The sequence below is a fragment of the Heptranchias perlo genome, chromosome 38 (genome assembly GCF_035084215.1).
Source record: "Heptranchias perlo isolate sHepPer1 chromosome 38, sHepPer1.hap1, whole genome shotgun sequence".
NCBI lineage: Eukaryota > Metazoa > Chordata > Chondrichthyes > Hexanchiformes > Hexanchidae > Heptranchias > Heptranchias perlo.
In genome coordinates, this window is record NC_090362.1 from 14,284,042 (window position 1) to 14,302,497 (window position 18,456).

General features: G+C 45.2%; 1 protein-coding gene across 1 annotated transcript in view; it reads left to right on the forward strand.

The window, feature by feature from the left end:
• The window catches only part of igf1ra (insulin-like growth factor 1a receptor), a 222,783-nt gene that overhangs the window by 27,302 nt on the left and 177,025 nt on the right, over nt 1-18,456 (forward strand). The window contains exon 2 of the mRNA XM_067973504.1: nt 4,734-5,282. Coding sequence (XP_067829605.1) covers nt 4,734-5,282 — 549 coding nt within the window. The remainder of the gene's footprint in view (nt 1-4,733; nt 5,283-18,456) is intronic.

Genomic DNA, 18,456 nt, shown 5'->3' on the forward strand with positions numbered 1-18,456 from the left:
TAACCTAATGATGATGAGCCATACAAACCAGGAAGCCCCCAGGTTCAAACCCTGGGCTGTATGGAGGCAGAATCCCTGAAATTGACCTTGGCACCATTGGATTAGAGAGGGGGAAAATATGAGCTAAGCTCCCTGCTCCTGATTGCCACCCTTTAAAACCTGCTGAAATGTTTGTGCGTATGTAGATGTAGATTGGGTTGAGCTGTGATGCCTTCTGTAGTCGAATATCCTGCCAACACTAGGTCTCAAGCTCCCATTGTAAAGGAGGAGTCACGTATCGGAGACTCCTGATGCTCATGAATCCTCAACAAGAGGAGAAAATTGTTAATAAAAAGCCATCTCCCCACAGCCCCCTCCCTCACGCACCCCGTTTTATAATTGATTTTTGTTTTTATTTTCGTTGGGGAATGCTTGACCGAAAATTAATCGAGTCGTGCGACCGATTTAACAAAATAACCTGTTTACACGGCTGGCTTAGATTCAATTTTTTATTCACTGATGTAAATTGAATCCTGCTGTTGCAGATTAAAGCCCGCTTAGACACAGCAAGTGAGCTCCTGATCAGTTCACAGCACAGAATGTTAATTCTGAGGCCTGTACACGCACCCAGTGTGTGCGTGTGGGGAGGGAAGGGAAGGCCATTGCGTCACACACAGCCCCTGACCTACATTTCCGTACCTACGATTCAGTACCACGTCGCTAAGTTCTTTATGTAGATATAAACTCAAATTAAACTGTATTGGTACGGAGTAGACTTGTAATAGGAATCCTGAGGCCGCTGTTTGTTTGCTTCTGAGTTTGAATCAAACAGCGTTACTTAATTTTTTTCCTCCGCATCTTCCCCTTCACCTCGTCTAAGTGTCATAAAAGGTTAAATTATGAGGTCAGGCTGCATAAACTTGGCTTGTATTCGCTTGAGTATAGAAGATTGTGGGAGTGATCTGATCGAGATGCTTAAAGTGATAAAGGGATTGATAGGGTAGATACAGAGAAACTATTTTCTCTGATGGAGGAATCAAGAGTGAGTACATAATTTTAAAATTACAGCTAGGCCATTTAGGATGGAAATCAAGCATTTTTCATACAAAAGGGTAGTGGAAATCTGTAATTCTCTGCCCATAAAGGTTGTGGATGCTGGGGGACAATTGGAACTTTCAAGACTGAGATCGATAGTTTTTTTTAATGATTGTAAACAATTTTACAACACCAAGTTATAGTCCAGCAATTTTATTTTAAATTCACAAGCTTTCGGAGGCTTCCTCCTTCCTCAGGTGAACGTTCACCTGAGGAAGGAGGAAGCCTCCGAAAGCTTGTGAATTTAAAATAAAATTGCTGGACTATAACTTGGTGTTGTAAAATTGTTTACAATTGTCAACCCCATTCCATCACCGGCATCTCCACATCTTTTTTTAATGAGGTGAGGGTATCAAGGGATATGGAGCTAAGGCATGATCAGCCATGATCTAATTGAATGGCGGAGCAGGCTCAAGTGGCTGACTGGCCTCCTCCTGTTCCTGTATCTTGCCAGAGGTGTAGTCCCATGGTTACCGGTTGCCACCAAATGTGTGAGCTTAGACATTGAGTTTTTGGCGGGTGTCAACGTCACATCAGATCTCCTCTCCATCTGAAGTCCGAGCGTGCACATGGCCAAACAGGCACTCACTCGTTTTTGGGTTTATTGAGCAGGAGCTGTAACCCTGGGGTGTTTACCCTTCGCTAGTGTTGACACTGAGCAGGACTCCCCCGCCCGCCCAGTATTGGCATTGGGCAGTGTCAGTATACATGGTATCAGCCGTGGCTCAGTGGGTAGCACCTTCTGAGTCAGAAGGTTGAGAGTTCAAGTCCCACTCCAGAGACTTGAGTGCATAATCCAGGCTGACACTCCCAATGCAGTACTGAGGGAGCGCTGCGCTGTCGGAGGTGCCGTCTTTCGGATGAGACGTTAAACAGAGGACGTCTGCCCTCTGAGGTGGATGAAAAAGATCCTATGGCACTATTTCGAAGAAGAGTATGGGAGTTCTTCCTGGAGTCCTGGCCAATATTTATCCCTCAACCAACATCACTAAAACGTTATCGGGTCATTAGCACATGTTTGTGGGATCTTGCTGTGCGCAAATTGGCTGCCACGTTTCCTACATTACAACAGTGACTACATTTTAAAAAGTACTTCGTTGGCTGTAAAGCGCTTTGGGACGTCCTGAGGATGTGAAAGGCGCTATATAAATGCAAATTCTTTCTCTCTAATATAAAGCCACCTATTACAGTAGGGTGAAGTACAGTTGGTTACAAGCTGGAAGCCGGTCCTGGGTAGTGGTGGCATTAATTTAAAGTGATGTGTAAGAGATTGTGACATTCATGGGATGACTGAAACATGATACTTTTCTTTGCAGTGTAATGGTCTCATTGTAGTTATTAATTTAGTGACGCACACAGTGAGACATTTGGGAGGGAGGGAAAACAATGCAAAAAGTGGTTATTAATTGCATTTTTTTTTAAATCTAAGTTTGTAGGGAATGAGGGCCCCGATTCCACTAGTGACAGGGATGCAGCCCTCTCCCAATGTTCCCAATGGCAAGCAACGTAATTCTTCCACTGCAGTAATAGGTGACTGCTACTGCATATGGTGCGTCATGCGAAGACAGCCATTTATACGTGATAAAGATCTGCTTCTGAAGGCGTCTTGTGTTGTGTAAACACTGTAGTGAATGCTGGTATATGAAGTGATAGAATTGAGCTGTTTGCGAGTGTTTGCTGTACAGTAACCTCAATTAAAAGGGATAGCATCACTTCTGTTATCTAGAATGAAATGCACTGTAAGTGAAACCAGCACAACATTCTCTGTTTACAAGCTCTGGCATCACCTAACTACAATTACTTGACTTATCTCATCTTCTCTCCTACTCTTCTTAACCTTGGTGGTGCCCTGCACTGTGGGGCTTGGTCCTTCCCTTAGATTTCTTAATAGAAGAACAACAACAACGTACATTTATATAGCGCCTTTAACGTAGTAAAATGTCCCAAGGCGCTTCACAGGAACGTTATAAAATATAATTTGACACCGAGCCATGTAAGGAGATATTAGGAAGGGAAAGAGGCAGGTTTTAAAGGTGGAGAGAGGGGCGGAGAGGTTTAGGGAGGGGATTACAGAGCTTAGGGCCTAGGCGGGTGAAGGCACGGCTGCCAATGGTGGAGCGATTAAAATCAGGGAAGCACAAGAGGCCAGAATTGGAGGAGCGCAAAGATCTCGGAGGGTTGTAGGGCTGGAGGAGGTTACAGAGATGGGGAGGGGCGAGGCCGTGGAGGGATTTGAAAACAAGGATGAGAATTTTAAAATTGAGGCCTTGCAGGACCAGGAGCCAGTGTAGGTCAACGAGCCCAGGCATGATGGATGAACATGACTTGGTAGGATACGGGCAGCAGAGTTTTGGATGAGCTCACGTTTGCAGAGGGTCCAAGGTTGGAGGCTGGCCAGGAGAGCCTATGAAAGTTGAGTAAATTTGTTTGAGGAGCATAACACCATGCCAGTAAAATTGTTCGTTATGCTTGGACATCACAGCAAAGCTTAATCTTCTCTCCTCATTCACACGGGCTCTTTCCAGCCTTTGTCACTGGATAGCCATCGGGAGTCTGGCTGATTTTCACCCCTCCTATTGAGGCTTGTTTTAGCTCCCCACTGCTACCCTGGCTGAGAGAGAGTAAACTTGACACACCCCAAGCATCGAACCTGGGACCATCCAGGTCAGTGGCTCAGCTACACATTGCCTCAACCAGCTTGGGCCACTGGGGGAATAGAACGCGTGCACTGAAGTATCAGAGCCAATGTATCAGTGGTGAATACTGTAGCATTACATGGCCACTTACAACAGTGGTATTTCATGAGAAGCTTACAGTGCAACCAATTTGCTTAAATGAACGGCAATGTCGTATCATTACAGAGGGCCTTACTCTAGGGTTGCATTTTGGTCACCAAAATTGATGAGTCTCCCCCAAAAATAATTGAGCCTTTACATGTCTGGAATTCACAGTTAATCTCTTCAGGTGTCTGCTTAATTCAACCTTTTGCTCAGGCTACTTGGATGATGTGACTTGCTTTTACCAGTGATGGCCACCAAGTTGTAGTGGCTGCTTAATCTGGGCTCCCAAGAAAAATAATTGACACGAAGAGTGGATTTTTATTTTTGTTTTTGATCTCTTTGAGCTTAGTCAGTTTGGCAGATTCTTCTGTTCATTTTCCCTTCCCCAGCCTGAGATCAGCTATATGGTTCCTGCACCGTCATCCCAGCTAAGATCAGCCTGCCCCAATAGAACAGGGACTGTTCTGGTCTATATGACTCAGTGCCGCAATGGATGATGTACTTTACCTATTGATCCATGAGAGGAGCTAAGAAATCTTAATTGTTCAGGCTTATTGTGGTTAGAATCATCGAATGGCCTCCTTTTGTGCTGCATCATTTGTGCCTGTGCAGGCTCTTTGGTAGAGCTTTCCAATTGGTCCCACTCCCCTGTTCTTTTTTCCCCATAGCCCTGCAGATTGTTTTCCCTTCCGTGTATATACCCAATTCCCTTTTGAATCTGCTTCCACCACCCTTTCAGGTAGTGCGTTCCAGATCATCATAACCTCGCTGCGTAAATTTTTTTTCCTCATGTCGCCTCTGGTTCTTTTCAGGGAGTGAGAGGATTGACATATCTTGTATTTATATTACTGGGTAATGGTTCCTTCATTTTTCTTTCAGTATGCAGTGGTATGGACATCAGAAATCAAGTGGGTGATCTCCGGCAGCTGGAGAACTGCACCATAATAGAAGGCTACCTGCAGATTCTACTCATCTTCAATGGTAAAGCAGAAGACTTTCGTGCCCTCCGATTCCCAAAGCTGACCGTCATCACCGATTACCTGCTGCTGTACCGCGTCTACGGATTGGAGACGTTGAGGGACCTGTTCCCGAACCTTACTGTCATCCGCGGGATACGCCTTTTCTTCAACTACGCCTTGGTCATCTTTGAAATGACTCACTTGAAAGAGATCGGACTGTACAGCCTCCAGAATATCACACGGGGCGCTGTTCGGATTGAGAAGAACCATGACCTCTGTTACCTGTCCACCATTGACTGGTCCTTTGTTCTGGATTCTGTGGAAAATAACTACATAGATCGGAATAAGCAACAGAACGAATGCGGGGATGTCTGCCCAGGAACCATGGAGGACCGGCCACTTTGCACAAAGACCAGTGTGTACAACCAGTACAACTATCGTTGCTGGACTGCAAACCACTGCCAGAAAGGTAGGCTGACTTCGAAATCTCGGTTGATATTTTCACCCTGTGAATTAGTTAATGGTTTAAACCCAAGCACAGTGCGCTCCTTGAATCACCTCCCAAATGTCTTGTCTGAAGCAAAGGTCTTGGCTAAGTCCCAATGTGGTGCCATTTACGCAGTGAACTGAGTGGATCTCCATTTTGAGAGCTGTAGTGGTTTGAAGCCTTTTGCTATCTTCTGTGTTACGTGCTACTTACTCTCCTTTGAACTATCCACCTGTATTTCATTTGAGAGTGTTTATGTACAATTATTCCAGGAGGTGCTGTTTATATTAGACCAAAGTACGATGTGCAGCCTTTTTGTTGGGGTTTTGCAAGTCCCCTTCGGGTGGTGTAGAGTTCTGGCTGCAGGATCACTTGAAGGGAAGCTGTTCAGTCAGAAAACCATGCATCCTGCAGAAGAGGCATTCTTATAGACCCGAAGCATTTGTGACCACTAATACTTCACTCCAACAGACTTTTTAACCCTTTTTTTATCGCATGCCCCCTCATCAGTTTGCTCCCTGACTCCTTATTCCATAGGCCTGGCATACCCTGGTCTCTCAGCCAAGTAGTCACTCTTCCTGAGTGAGCCTTGACCACGGAGCATCATAGCCAGGCTTAACCCTCTCCTCACTCGACCCCACACAGCATCCCTTTCCAGCAGGGGTCACTTATCAGAAGTGGGAGCAGGGACCTTGATGAACTTTACCCCCCACCCCCCATTCCCTAGCCTAGGTCAGTTGTGTGTCCCATTTCCACCTATATTTGTATTGCCCAGTGGCTGAGATAAGTTAACAGGGCATAGGCCTGGGATCAAACTTGGGAAATTCCTGGCCACTGGGTGGTGGATTTACCAATCGAGTGAAAAGGGCCACTATGATCCTTGAAATACTTCCTCATATTTCTGAGACCCACCTAGCAGTATTCACCTAAAATGACAAGCTTTCTAATGCGTTTTGTGTGGCAGCCTTTGCTTTATAAGAATGTTGCTCAGCTTTTGTTGGAAGGATTGGTTTCACTGTTGGTTCTGGGAGTTGGTGTGCTCTTGATGCACAGTTCATGTTTAGCAGATTGCAGTTGTGTCTGACCCTTCAGTGAATGCTAATTTGTAGCAATCTTTTTCCCCCTTCGCTCCCTCCTTCTAACCCCCTCCCAGTCCATGACCATCGAATTTTAGTGCCGACAGATTAATTGTTCAAATCTGCAACTGTATTGAAAAACCACTAATCTATAAAGTAAAAAAAACAGGAAATGCTGGAAACACTCAGCAGTTCAGGCAGCATCCGTGGATAGAGAAACAGAGTTAATGTTTCAGGCCGATGACCTTTCGTGAGAACTGGAAGCAGTAAAGATTTAACAGTTTTATATAGTTCCATAAAGTACTTTCATTGTTAATGGGAAATAACCATTTCTAATCTATCTGTTTGTGTTGTGTGGGAAACCTGCCTGGCTTTTTTATAACTTCAATTTTGAGTTGGTCAAATACATTAAGTATATAGAATTACCGTAGGGGAAGTGATGTGCTACAGAACATTGCTGCAGAGCAAGTTACAAGAGTCTTTGCGCCTCTGTAGGATTCAAAGCTTCCTACAACCGATGAGTAAAACCCCACAATTATGGAGCGGTCTGTGGATCAACAGGAAGATCAGGGAATTTGATCTGGGACAATGCAGGGACAACATAGGAACAGGAGTAGGCCATTCAGCCCCTCGTGCCTGCTCCGCTATTTGATAAGATCATGACTGATCTGTGATCTAACTCCATACACCTGCCTTTGGCCCATATCCCTTAATACCTTTGGTTGCCAAAAAGCTATCTATCTCAGATTTAAATTTAGCAATTGAGCTAGTATCAATTGCTATTTGCGGAAGAGAGTTCCAAACTTCTACAACCCTTTGTGTGTAGAAATGTTTTCTAATCTTGCTCCTGAAAGGTCTGGCTCTAATTTTTAGACTGTGCCCCCTACTCCTAAAATCCCCAACCAGCGGAAATAGTTTCTCTCTATCCACCCTATCTGTTCCCCTTAATATCTTATAAACTTCGATCAGATCACCCCAATTTGTGTAATCTCTTCTCATAACTTAACCTTTGAAGTCCGGGTATCATTCTAGTAAACCTACGCTGCACTCCCTCCAAGGCCAATATGTCATTCTGAAGGTGCGGTGCCCAGAACTGCTCACAGTACTCCAGGTGCGGTCTAACCAGGGTTTTGTATAGCTGCAGCATAACTTCTGCCCCCTTGTACTCTAGTCCTCGAGATATAAAGGCCAGCATTTCATTTGCCTTCTTGATTATTTTCTGCACCTGTTCATGACACTTTAATGATCTATGTACCCGAACCCCTAAGTCTCTTTGGACATCCACTGCTTTTAACTTTTTACCATTTAGAAAGTACCCTGTTCTATCCTTTTTTGATCCAAAGTGGATGACCTCACATTTGTCTACATTGAATTCCATTTGCCACGGTTTTGCCCATTCGCCTGATCTATCAATATTGCTTTGTAATTTTATTTTTTCATCTACACTGCTTACAATGCCACTAATCTTTGTGTCATCGGCAAACTTAGATATGAGACTTTCTATGCCTTCATCTAAGTCGTTAATAAATATTGTGAATAATTGAGGCCCCAAGACAGATCCCTGCGGGACTCCACTAGTCACATCCTGCCAATGTGAGTACTTACCCATTATCCCTACTGTCCGTCGCCTTTCGCTCAGCCAACTTCCTAACCAAGTCCGTACTTTTCCCTCGATTCCATTGGCTTCTATCTTAGCTAACCGTCTCTTATGCGGGACCTTATCAAATGCCTTCTGGAAGTCCATATAAATAACATCCATTGACATTCCCCTGTCCACTACTTTAGTCACCTCTCCCAAAAAATTCAATCAGGTTTGTCAAGCACGACCTACCTTTCACAAATCCATGCTGGCTCTCTCTTATTAACTGAAAATTCTCGAGGTGTTCAGTCACCCTATCCTTAATTATAGACTCCAGCATTTTCCCCACAACAGATGTTAGGCTAACTGGTCTATAATTCCCCGGTTTCCTTCCCTCTCCTCTCTTAAAAAGCGGAGTGACATGTGCAATTTTCCAATCTAGAGAACTTTGAAAGATTCTAGTTAGGGCATCCGCAGTGTGCTCACCTACTTCCTTTAAAACCCTGGGATGGAAACCATCTGGTCCTGGGGATTTGTCACTCTTTAGTGCTGTTATTTTCTTCATTACTGTTGCTTTACCTATGTTAATTTTATCGAATTCCTGTCCCCGATTCAATATAAGTTTTCTTGGCATTTCCGGCATGCTATCCTCTTTTTCGACTGTAAATACTGACGCAAAGTAATTGTTCAACATGTCCGCCATTTCCCCATTGTCAATGACAATATCCCCACTTTCAGTTTTTAAGGGGCCAACACTGCTCCTGACCACCCTCTTTTTCCTAATATAACTATAAAAGTTCTCCGTATTGGTTTTGATATCCCTTGCGAATTTCTTTTCATACTCTCTTTTTGTAGCCCTTACTATCTGTTTTGTGACCCTTTGTTGATCTTTGTATCTTTCCCATTCGCCAGGATCTGTGCCATTTTTTGCCTTTTTGTATGCCCTTTCCTTATGTCTTATACTGTCCCTTACCTCTTTAGTTGTCCATGGCTGTTTTTTTTGGCAAGTAGAGTTCTTGCCCCTCAGGGGTATAAACTGATTCTGTATCACGTTAAATGTTTCTTTAAACATTTCCCACTGATCATCAGTCGTTTTACCCATTAACAGATTTGCCCAGTTTACTGTGGACAGTCTCTGTCTCATCCCATTGAAGTCGGCCTTGCCCAAGTCTAGAATCTTAGCAGCTGATTCACTTTTTTCCCCTTTCAAACTCTACATTGAACTCGATCATGTTATGATCACTATTGGATCGATGTTCACGCACAGTTAAGCCGTTAACTAAATCTGGTTCATTACTCATTACTAAATCTTGCCCCCTTGTTGCCTCTAGGACATACTGCTGTAGAAAACTATCCCAGACACACTCAAGAAATTCACTACCTTTCTGACAGTTGCTAGTCTGCTTTTCCCAATCTATGTGAAGGTTAAAGTCCCCCATTAAGACCACTATGCCTTTCTTACACGCTTGTCTAATCTCTGCATTTATACAATCTAGCACTTCAGAGCTGCTGCCAGGGCTCCTATATACAACTCTCACTATAGTCTTAGATCCTTTCCTATTTCTCAATTCAACCCATAAGGTCTCTGTTGGCTGCTTGCCTCTCGTTATATCCCCCTTTATCATTGAAGTGATTTCATCTCTAATCATTAAGGCTACTCCTCCCCCTCTTCCATTTTCCCTCTCTCTCCTGTAGACCTTATAACCCGGTATAATTAGTTCCCAATCCTGACCATCCTGCAGCCAAGTCTCAGTAATAGCTATCATGTCATACCCTCCAATTTGAATTTGAACCTGTAGTTCATTTAATTTATTCCTTATACTCCGTGCATTTGTATATAGAACTCTTAGTTGGGCCACACACCCTAGCCTGATCTTCAGCTTTGATGCTGGGTTAATTGCCTTACGCCTTCTAGTTTTTATTTTATCTGTCGTGCCTAAAGTACATTTTCTTTCCGCTGCTCTACGCTTTTCCCTTTCACTTGTTCTTGAACAACTGTTTGTACTATTTGTATTGTAGATTTCCCCTGGGTCTTCCCCTCTCTTGCTGCTCTTAACTTTATTCCCTTCTGACTCCCCGCTCAGGTTCCCATCCCCCTGCCACTCTAGTTTAAACCTTCCCCAACAGCACTAGCAAACACCCCTGCGAGGACATTGGTCCCGGTCCTGCTCGGGTGTAACCCGTCACGCTTGTACAGGTCCCACCTTCCCCAGAACTGGTCCCAATGTCCCAGGAATTTAAATCCCTCTCTCCTACACCATCCCTGCAGCCACGCATTCATCCTGTCTATTCTCCTGTTCCTATACTCACTAGCACGTGGCACCGGTAGTAATCCTGAGATCACTACCTTTGAAGTCCTGCTTTTTAATTTATCTCCTAACTCCTTTATGAACTGTTCATTTATTTTTGGGGTTCAAAGGAGGTGGACATTATGGGGGTGATCAATATATTTTATCAGTTGCTTAATGTGAGCTCCCAACTTTGTTTTTTCAGACTGACATTGAAGTAGGTGAAAGTAAAAGGGAAAGACTCGGACTTACGTAGCACCTTATATCTCTCAAAAAAAATCTCAAAGTACTACGTGTATGATTAATTATTTTGAAGTGCAGTGACTTATGTAGGCAAACATGGCACTTGTTTTTGCACAAAGCGGAATCCTTCAAACAGCAGTAAGATGCCTGACTTGTTTTTTTTCTGGGTTGAGGTGATTTGAAGGGAGATTATTGACCAGAACACTTGAGACCTGCACCTCTTCGAGTCATACCATGGGATCTTTCTCTGTATTTGTTTTTTTTTTTTAAAAGTGTCAACGCAATTTGGATCTTATCGTGTTTGACTTGTAATCTGAAGCGGTCTGTTCTACTTTAATGAGTATGCTAGAAATGGTCATAGGCATACTTGAACGCACTTCTGTATAGCACAATGGAACAAACCCTTAATGAATGTTCAGTATATTCATTAGAATTTGTAGATAATATCGAATACTGATCTTTTTTCCCTCTTTGACAAAGTGGCATTGATTTTTATCAAGGGTTCCTTTGTGAGACACAAAAATGGACCCCCAGAGGAGGATGCCCATAGGGATTAGGTAACAGAATAATGGATACCCGAGACTGGGTTATAGGACTGAAATCTAATCGAGTGGTTCAGATGATGTCAGAAGCCATGATGGTGAAGCTGTTTGTCACTTGAGCTCAAAGATGAGATTGTCCCCTCAAACTCTCCCCATAATCTGGCAGTTTTATGTTTACTTTTAGCCGCCCTCTCCTCTCCTGTAGAAGCTGCCTCTCGTTGGGGTACAATTCTACAGACCCAAGCAAACCTTTCCATGACCCTCCCCAAGTGACCATTCTTCAAGTGACTCCATTCAAACAGTCTACTGACACTCTCTGTCTAACCTTGCAACATGGACCACCTGGGTGAGGGAATTCCTACTGCAGCTGAGCTGTGGCTATTTGACCCCTTGGCAATCTGGCTCTCGAAGCCCAGAGAACTCAGTCCTGTTTACACTTTTCCAATTCGCTGGTTTGTTCATGTTTGAATTTTGTGGGCCTGGAGGTTTGGAAAGGGCTGTTCTTGATACTGTTTCCACCTCACTGGTGGAAAAATTCTAAATCAGAAGTCCAAGATCTGCTAGTATCAACAACTTGAGAAACATGCAAACATGGATTTTAACCTTTATAATTGGTTGAGGCTGCAAGGCCCACACTGTGGCCCATGGAGAATAAAGTCTGCCGTCCTGCTACTTCCCCCTATCAGTATCCTAGTGGCCTCTGAGAGTGACTTTACCAATTGGTGACAAACTAGGGGCAGTTTTATTACTGTAGTCCATACCTGCTGGATATTGGGATGAGACTGTTCCAATTTCACGAAGGGTGTTTGCATCCAACAGAGAGGGGGGGAAAGAAAAATGAGCACCCCAACAGTGCGGCTGGGATCAAGCCAGACTGCCCAAAGTGAAAGAAGCACATCTGATCGACTGCACTGGAATGGGAAGGGGGAAAATACTGAGGGGTGTGAGGGATTGAGTCTCCCAATGTTCCCAATGGCAGGGAGCATGATAATCGTCTTCACTCACATCCTTTGATACTCTTAACAATCAGGCATCGCCTTGTCCTCCCCTCTTCTATTGGTGGCCGCTGGTTCAGCCATTACCAGCTGTTTGGAACCCACTGCCCAGTTCTCTCTGTATCACCACGACCCTCCTCAAAAATCCTTCTCTTCAACCATGCCGTTGGTATCTATCTTCCCATTTTTTTCCCCTTTTGGTTTTCTTGCTTGACATCCACTGTTTTGTCCTTTTTTTAATGTTAACAGTCTGGAGATGTCTTCCTGCAGATGGATAACACCGTGACGATGGTGATCAGGAACAGGCAACAAAAGGAAAGAAATAATGGGGGGGGGGAGGGGGGAAGGGAGAGTCCCCAAAAAAACTAACTTGTGTATGTTTTTCTGGGCTGTTGGAATTCCAAACCTTTGTTCCTTTTTCTCCAGTGTGGAAGAAAGGTAGTGTCAAAGATTAATGATTAACAAACTGAAGAATGGGTGTATTCTAAGAAGGGCCATTTAAAATTCATAGCGCTGAGATTTTGCCTCCTCGGTGCTTGTTTTGATGTTGGAGTGTTTCCCCTGCTTATTGTAACTTGAGCGGTTCCTGTGCCACCTCCTTCACTAGGAGGACCTCCAAAAGATGGAAAAGATGGCCGTGAGAACATGCTGACCTAATATAACATCCTGATTTTTATCAGCCCCCGCCGATGTTGTTGACTGTTGCTGGGGCAATGGATCCACAGGTGCTAGCTGGCCTCCAGTATCTTGCCCAAGTGGCTATCATTGTGTGAACCTCGATGGTGAGTGTCACCAGCCTATTTGGCCCCAACGGCCTTGTAGCCCAGCACGATCCTATACTCACCTTCTGGTATTTATGCTTGCTAGAGAATAGCGATCAAGCTTTCCATAGAAAGGACACAAGACCTCACTGGGAGATGGACGAAATGGTTCCTTTTTGGGAGGAGCAGTCTTGCTGTTATCTTCCACACAATATAGGTGAAGTCTTTACTTCCTCTCCCTCTTGAAGGCGTTGACAGTACCATGGCCACTGGCGTCCTTTTGGTACCTCGTCTAAGTGGCCATTCTTCCAACCTTGAGCCTTGTCTTTGCATTTCAACAGGCTTTCGACAGTGGGGGGGCATCACAGCCAAAGCCTGATCCTGCCCTGATCAGGACGCTTTCTAGTATGAGTCACTGGATAGTGATCAGCAGCAGGAACCGTGGTTTTTTCTTCTTGTTTCCCTAGCTCTAGGGCCAATGGTAGCGGCCACACTGCTGTCCTAGCTGACATCAATTTATCAGAAGCATACACCGTTTGCAGTTGGCTTAGCACCCCTACTCTAGAGCAGGGAGAGCCAGGATAGGCTTCCCACTCCCGATTATTATCGAGTGACACCCCCCCCCCAGCTAGAAAGTACACATGTGGGTATAAAATCAGCGCAGCAGCGGGTTTGGCTGTGATACACCTCACAGTCAAACGCCCCGCCAACCTCATTGGGCTCCCAAATAAAGAATGGCTAGGTGGCAGAGTGCAGCCAGTGCCCATGGAGCCGTACCCCAATACGAGCCAATGCCTCGAGGAGAAGAGGGCGCAAAACGAGGGATCTTGTGGAAGAGTTTATAAGAATGAATGGGGTGTTGTATTTTTATTTTGTGTAAGGTAACGGGATCCAAAGTGCCCATGAAGAGGAAAACTCAATGCACCTTCTGCATTCACCAAGGCCTAATTATCTAGAAAGCAATAGATAACATCCCTGGTATCAAATATTTAACATGGAGAGCTATTTAAACTGTAAACCCAAGGATACCTCATTGGGAGGATTGAATGCCGCCTGGCCTGTCATTTTGTCTAAAGTTCCATTCACGCTCATTCCCATTGCAGGACCTAGTGTGAGATACGATCGATTGCACGAGTGAGGTGGATGCTGTATCTCTCATTCTATTCTGATTGTTGAAGGACATAAATCTTCTGCAGGAACCTTAACCCTTTGACTATATTTAGGGCTGGAAAAAATAATGTGCACTCAGACGCATTAACCTGTATCCATGGCGATCCTTGATTTTCTTTGTTTAAACAACAACCTTCGCTAAATGTGGTGGGTGCAATTTGTTTTTTGCTTGTGAATTTTGTACTCCTTACAAATGAAGGATGTTGGTGCTGGGGAATGAAGCTAGATACAGAGTAAAGCTCCCTCTACACTGTCCCATCAAACACTCCCAGGGCAGGTACAGCACGGGTTAGATACAGAGTAAAGCTCCCTCTACAGTGTCCCATCAAACACTCCCAGGGCAGGTACAGCACGGGTTAGATACAGAGTAAAGCTCCCTCTACACTGTCATCAATGTGCCTCAGTCTACCCTCAGAAGAGCGTCCCCTACTACACCAATGTGACATTTTTCATTTCCCACACCAGCGAGCCTGTGGCCTCTCTGAGCGAGATTGCCAATTTAATGCAAAACTGGGTGCAATTTTGTGCTGTCGACCAATGCCCACTGCGAACTAGGTTGAGACTATGTGCTAGATTTCACTAATTGAGGCAGGGTTTTGATGGGGCGGGACTGCCACCCTTCCCTCCTCTCCAACTCTACTGCAAGGCCAAACCATTTTCTTGAGTCGGGGTCATTGGCTGTATAGTGCGGGTTCTCAGCAGGATCCCTGCTCCCAAGAGGCAGCCTACCAAGGCTGGAGGGGAATGAGGCGGTGTTGCAGCAGAAAAGGCAGCGAGGTACCTTAGGGGGGTGGAGAGGGGAGCGGGGGCAGCAGCAAAGACTGAGGCCTATAAAAAGTAAGGGCTGGAAGCCAGATAGGAGGGCGAGGTGGCCCGTACTGCACCCTCATTCACGGACATCGGACCAATTACCAGCACCGTCCACTGGTGGGGGGGGGGGGAGCGGATGGATGAGGAATGGGCTGGGAGACTGGGCCCCCTGTCCACAGCCAGTTACATGCAGTGGCAGGGAATGGGGTAAAGGGAGACAAGCAAGGGTTCAGGCAGGTGCAGCAAATCCAGGCCAGGGCAGCGTGGTGGCAGTAGGCCTCACCGTCCCATTACTTTCCGCTGTTGTCCTCCCCGATTTGTGACAGAATAGCAGAGGGAAATTGCGTCCCTACATGTAGCAGAGAGAAGACTTTTCGTCCCATGAAGTCTGCCTTGAATTGGAGCTCCCGAGGTGAAAACCCCATGTCCAATGGATCAGAGGGAGAAAACCAGAGATTGGGAATGAGTGAGGGGAAAAGGGAATAGAGGGATATAAGGTCAGGGTGGGAAGAAGTAATTAGAGTGGGAGGAGGCTCGTGTGGAATGGCCTGTAGATTCCATGTAATTCAATCAAAAGTTTGGACAAAACTTGACTGGGCCATTCTGGAAGAACTTGCCACAAACTTCTGTTACCAGAAAGAGTTAATTGAAGGTGAATCAGCCTTTCCAATTTTCTCCTCTCCTCAATCTGAAGGTGCTGACTCATTTTTGTGCCTTCGGCACCTTGCCCAAGTGAACATTATCCCTCACCGACTTGCCTCACTCTCAAACCTGTCGGCACAGGAGCACCAGATTAGCCATATTCTGGGTGAAATGGAACACCGCACTGGTTTTGGGTGCAGCCAAGCAGTAACGACAAAACATGGCGGATAAAAGTTTTCATACACGCGATTTTGAAGAAAAAAAGAGGAGCCTGTGCTGACCAGCAAGGAGGCCTGTTCCACAAGTGGGCCAGGTCAGTTTTTCTCAAAGCCCAGTCTGTGCAGGCAGTGGTCACTCCCCAACCGAGCACATTACGTAGAATTTTACAGCACAGAAACAGGCCATTCGGCCCAACAGGTCCATACCGACGTTTATGCCCCACACGAGCTTCCTCCCTCCCAACTTCATCTAACCCTATCTGCATATCCTCGTATTCTTTTCTCCCTCATGGAGTTGAGGTCGAAGATCAGCCATGATCTTATTGAATGGCGGAGCAGGCTCGAGGGGTCGTATGGCCTACTCCTGCTCCTATTTCTTATGTGTTTATCCAGCTTCCCCTTAAAGGCATCTATGCTATTCGTCTCAACCACTCCTTGTGGTAGCAAGTTCCACATTCTAACCACTTTCTGGGTAAAGAAATTTCTCCTGAATTCCCTATTGGATTTATTAGTGACTATCTTTTATTTATGACCCCTAGTTTTTGGATTCATTGCCGATACTTTGGATGCGGTAATGTAGTGGTTATGTTATTGGACTAGTAATCCAGAGAATGCGAGTTCAAATCCCACTATGATTTGGGAATTGGTGGGGAGAAGTTTGAGAATTCGAATTCAGTTTTTTAAAAAAAATAAATAAATAAAAAGCTGGCATCAGTAAAAGTGTCCATGAAGCTGTCGGATTGTCACAGAAACTCAACTGGTTCACTAATGTCCTTTTAGGGAAGGAAACCTGCCATCCTTACCCGAACTGGGCCTACATGTGACTCCAGTCCCATACCAATGTGGTTGACTCTTTAACTGCCCTCTGAAGTGGCCTAGCAAGACACTCAGTTGTACTTGGGGATGGGCAATAAAATGTCGGCCTTGCCAGCCATGCAACATCCTGGGACTGAATTTTTAAAAAAAACACACTTCTGGAACCACCTGGAGTACAAGGGCAGGCGTGGTACAGTCACTGCCCCGCCTGCCCTAGAATGACATTAACAGCTGTGTGCCAAACATTCTTCTGTTCGTGCAAAAAGACAGCCACTCCTCACCGCGCGCCCGTGTGAATTACCAATGCCTATCACTTTTACCGAACGAGCCAACATCGCTGCCAGTCATGGAGGCCGCGGTTTCGTACCAAATTGAAATTGTCTTAAGTTGGGGCTGCTGGTCAAAGGGTGATATTTTGTAACTGTGATATTTTGCGCATTTTTTTTCTCTTTTAAGAACTTCTATTTTTAAAAAAAAAAGTGTAGAGGTGTGAAAAGAAAATGGAGATTCAGGCAGAGAGCCAGGAGGTTAAGTTTCCAGGGCTCTTGTCAGCTAACACTGCTCTATTCCTGTATTAGACAAACATGCTCGTGAAGATACATAAGCAAATTAAACTAGATGTAAAAACAGATTGATTATAAACAACACAGACACCGTGTTCCTGGCTAGTTTAGTCTAAATGCAAACAACAACATACAGATACCCCCAAGGTTATTGCTGGGATTTCTGCAGACTTTGTATATATGTATTCTAATTATTTTTTAGGAAAGTTGTATGTAATTTTTGGGTAAACTAGACTAAACTTGACTTTTTCCACATGATGGTGCCCAGACATTCTGTGCAAACAGGCACCTGGACTTCCCTAGGAGAGGCGCAGATGTGCACAACAGACGGCTCCCAGGATCGGTCCCTGCTCTGTGATAGGTGAACGCATCTCAGCTGGGACGGGGGTGGGTGGGGGGGGGAGCGGGGTAGGGGTAGGGGTGTGACAACTGATCAGTGTCACTGGGCTCAGCAAGGTAAATCAGTGTGTGTGTGTGTGTGTGTGTGTGTGTAGATAATCAAGGTCACTTAGATGAGACACTGGAGACTGCCCGGCATCAGTGAAACCAGCCTTCGCTCCACTGACCTGATTTAGCACAGATAGAACCTGGGCTCTTCCTGGTATATACTGGGCAGTGTTGTGTGCTGCTGAATAACCGGGGTAGGTTGCTAAGTTTAATAGGATTATGCATCTTCCTGATGTGGCCTGGTTTTTAAGTGGCAATTTTCTCCCCTCAAAAAGTCAGTTCCTTGATGGGGTCTGATTTCCACAGATGTAAACCCCCCACCCCACCAGTGTCACCTGTCCATTCATTTATGCGTGCTATTCGACCACAGAAAGCAGCAAAACCCATCTTTATCTGCCCTTGCCCAACGTCCACACACAAGCAGTTCCCGCAGGGGTCACTGGAAAAGCGACCAGGAGTGGGAATCTGGGCCGATTTGCCTCTCGCTACCCCAAGGCCACTGAGGCCTATTGTACTACCCCCTACCACCAGCTACCTGATCGATGAGGAACAGCACCTGGAGCCATCCTGGTCTGTACATATCAGCATCACGCTGCCTGGGACATTTATTTGGCGGTCCATAATTTTACAGGATGCTGTTTTGATTTCACTTGTGTAAAATCCCATTAACAAAGTAATGACTTTGTTAAAGCCGCACTTGTAGAAACCGCACATATGCACACGAACCAGGGAAGGCCATGTTGCATAGAATTTTACAGCACAGAAATAGGCCATTTGGCCCAACAAGTCTATGCTGGTGTTTATGCTCCACATCAGCCTCCTCCCACCTGACTTCATCTCACCCTATCAGTATATCCTTCTATTCCTTTCTCCCTCATGTACTTATCTAGCTTCCCCTTAAAGGCATCTATGCTATTTGCCTCAATCATTCCTTGTGGTAGTGAGTTCCACATTCTCACCACTCCATTGGTAGAGATTTCTGCTCTGTTCCTCCTTGGATTTATTA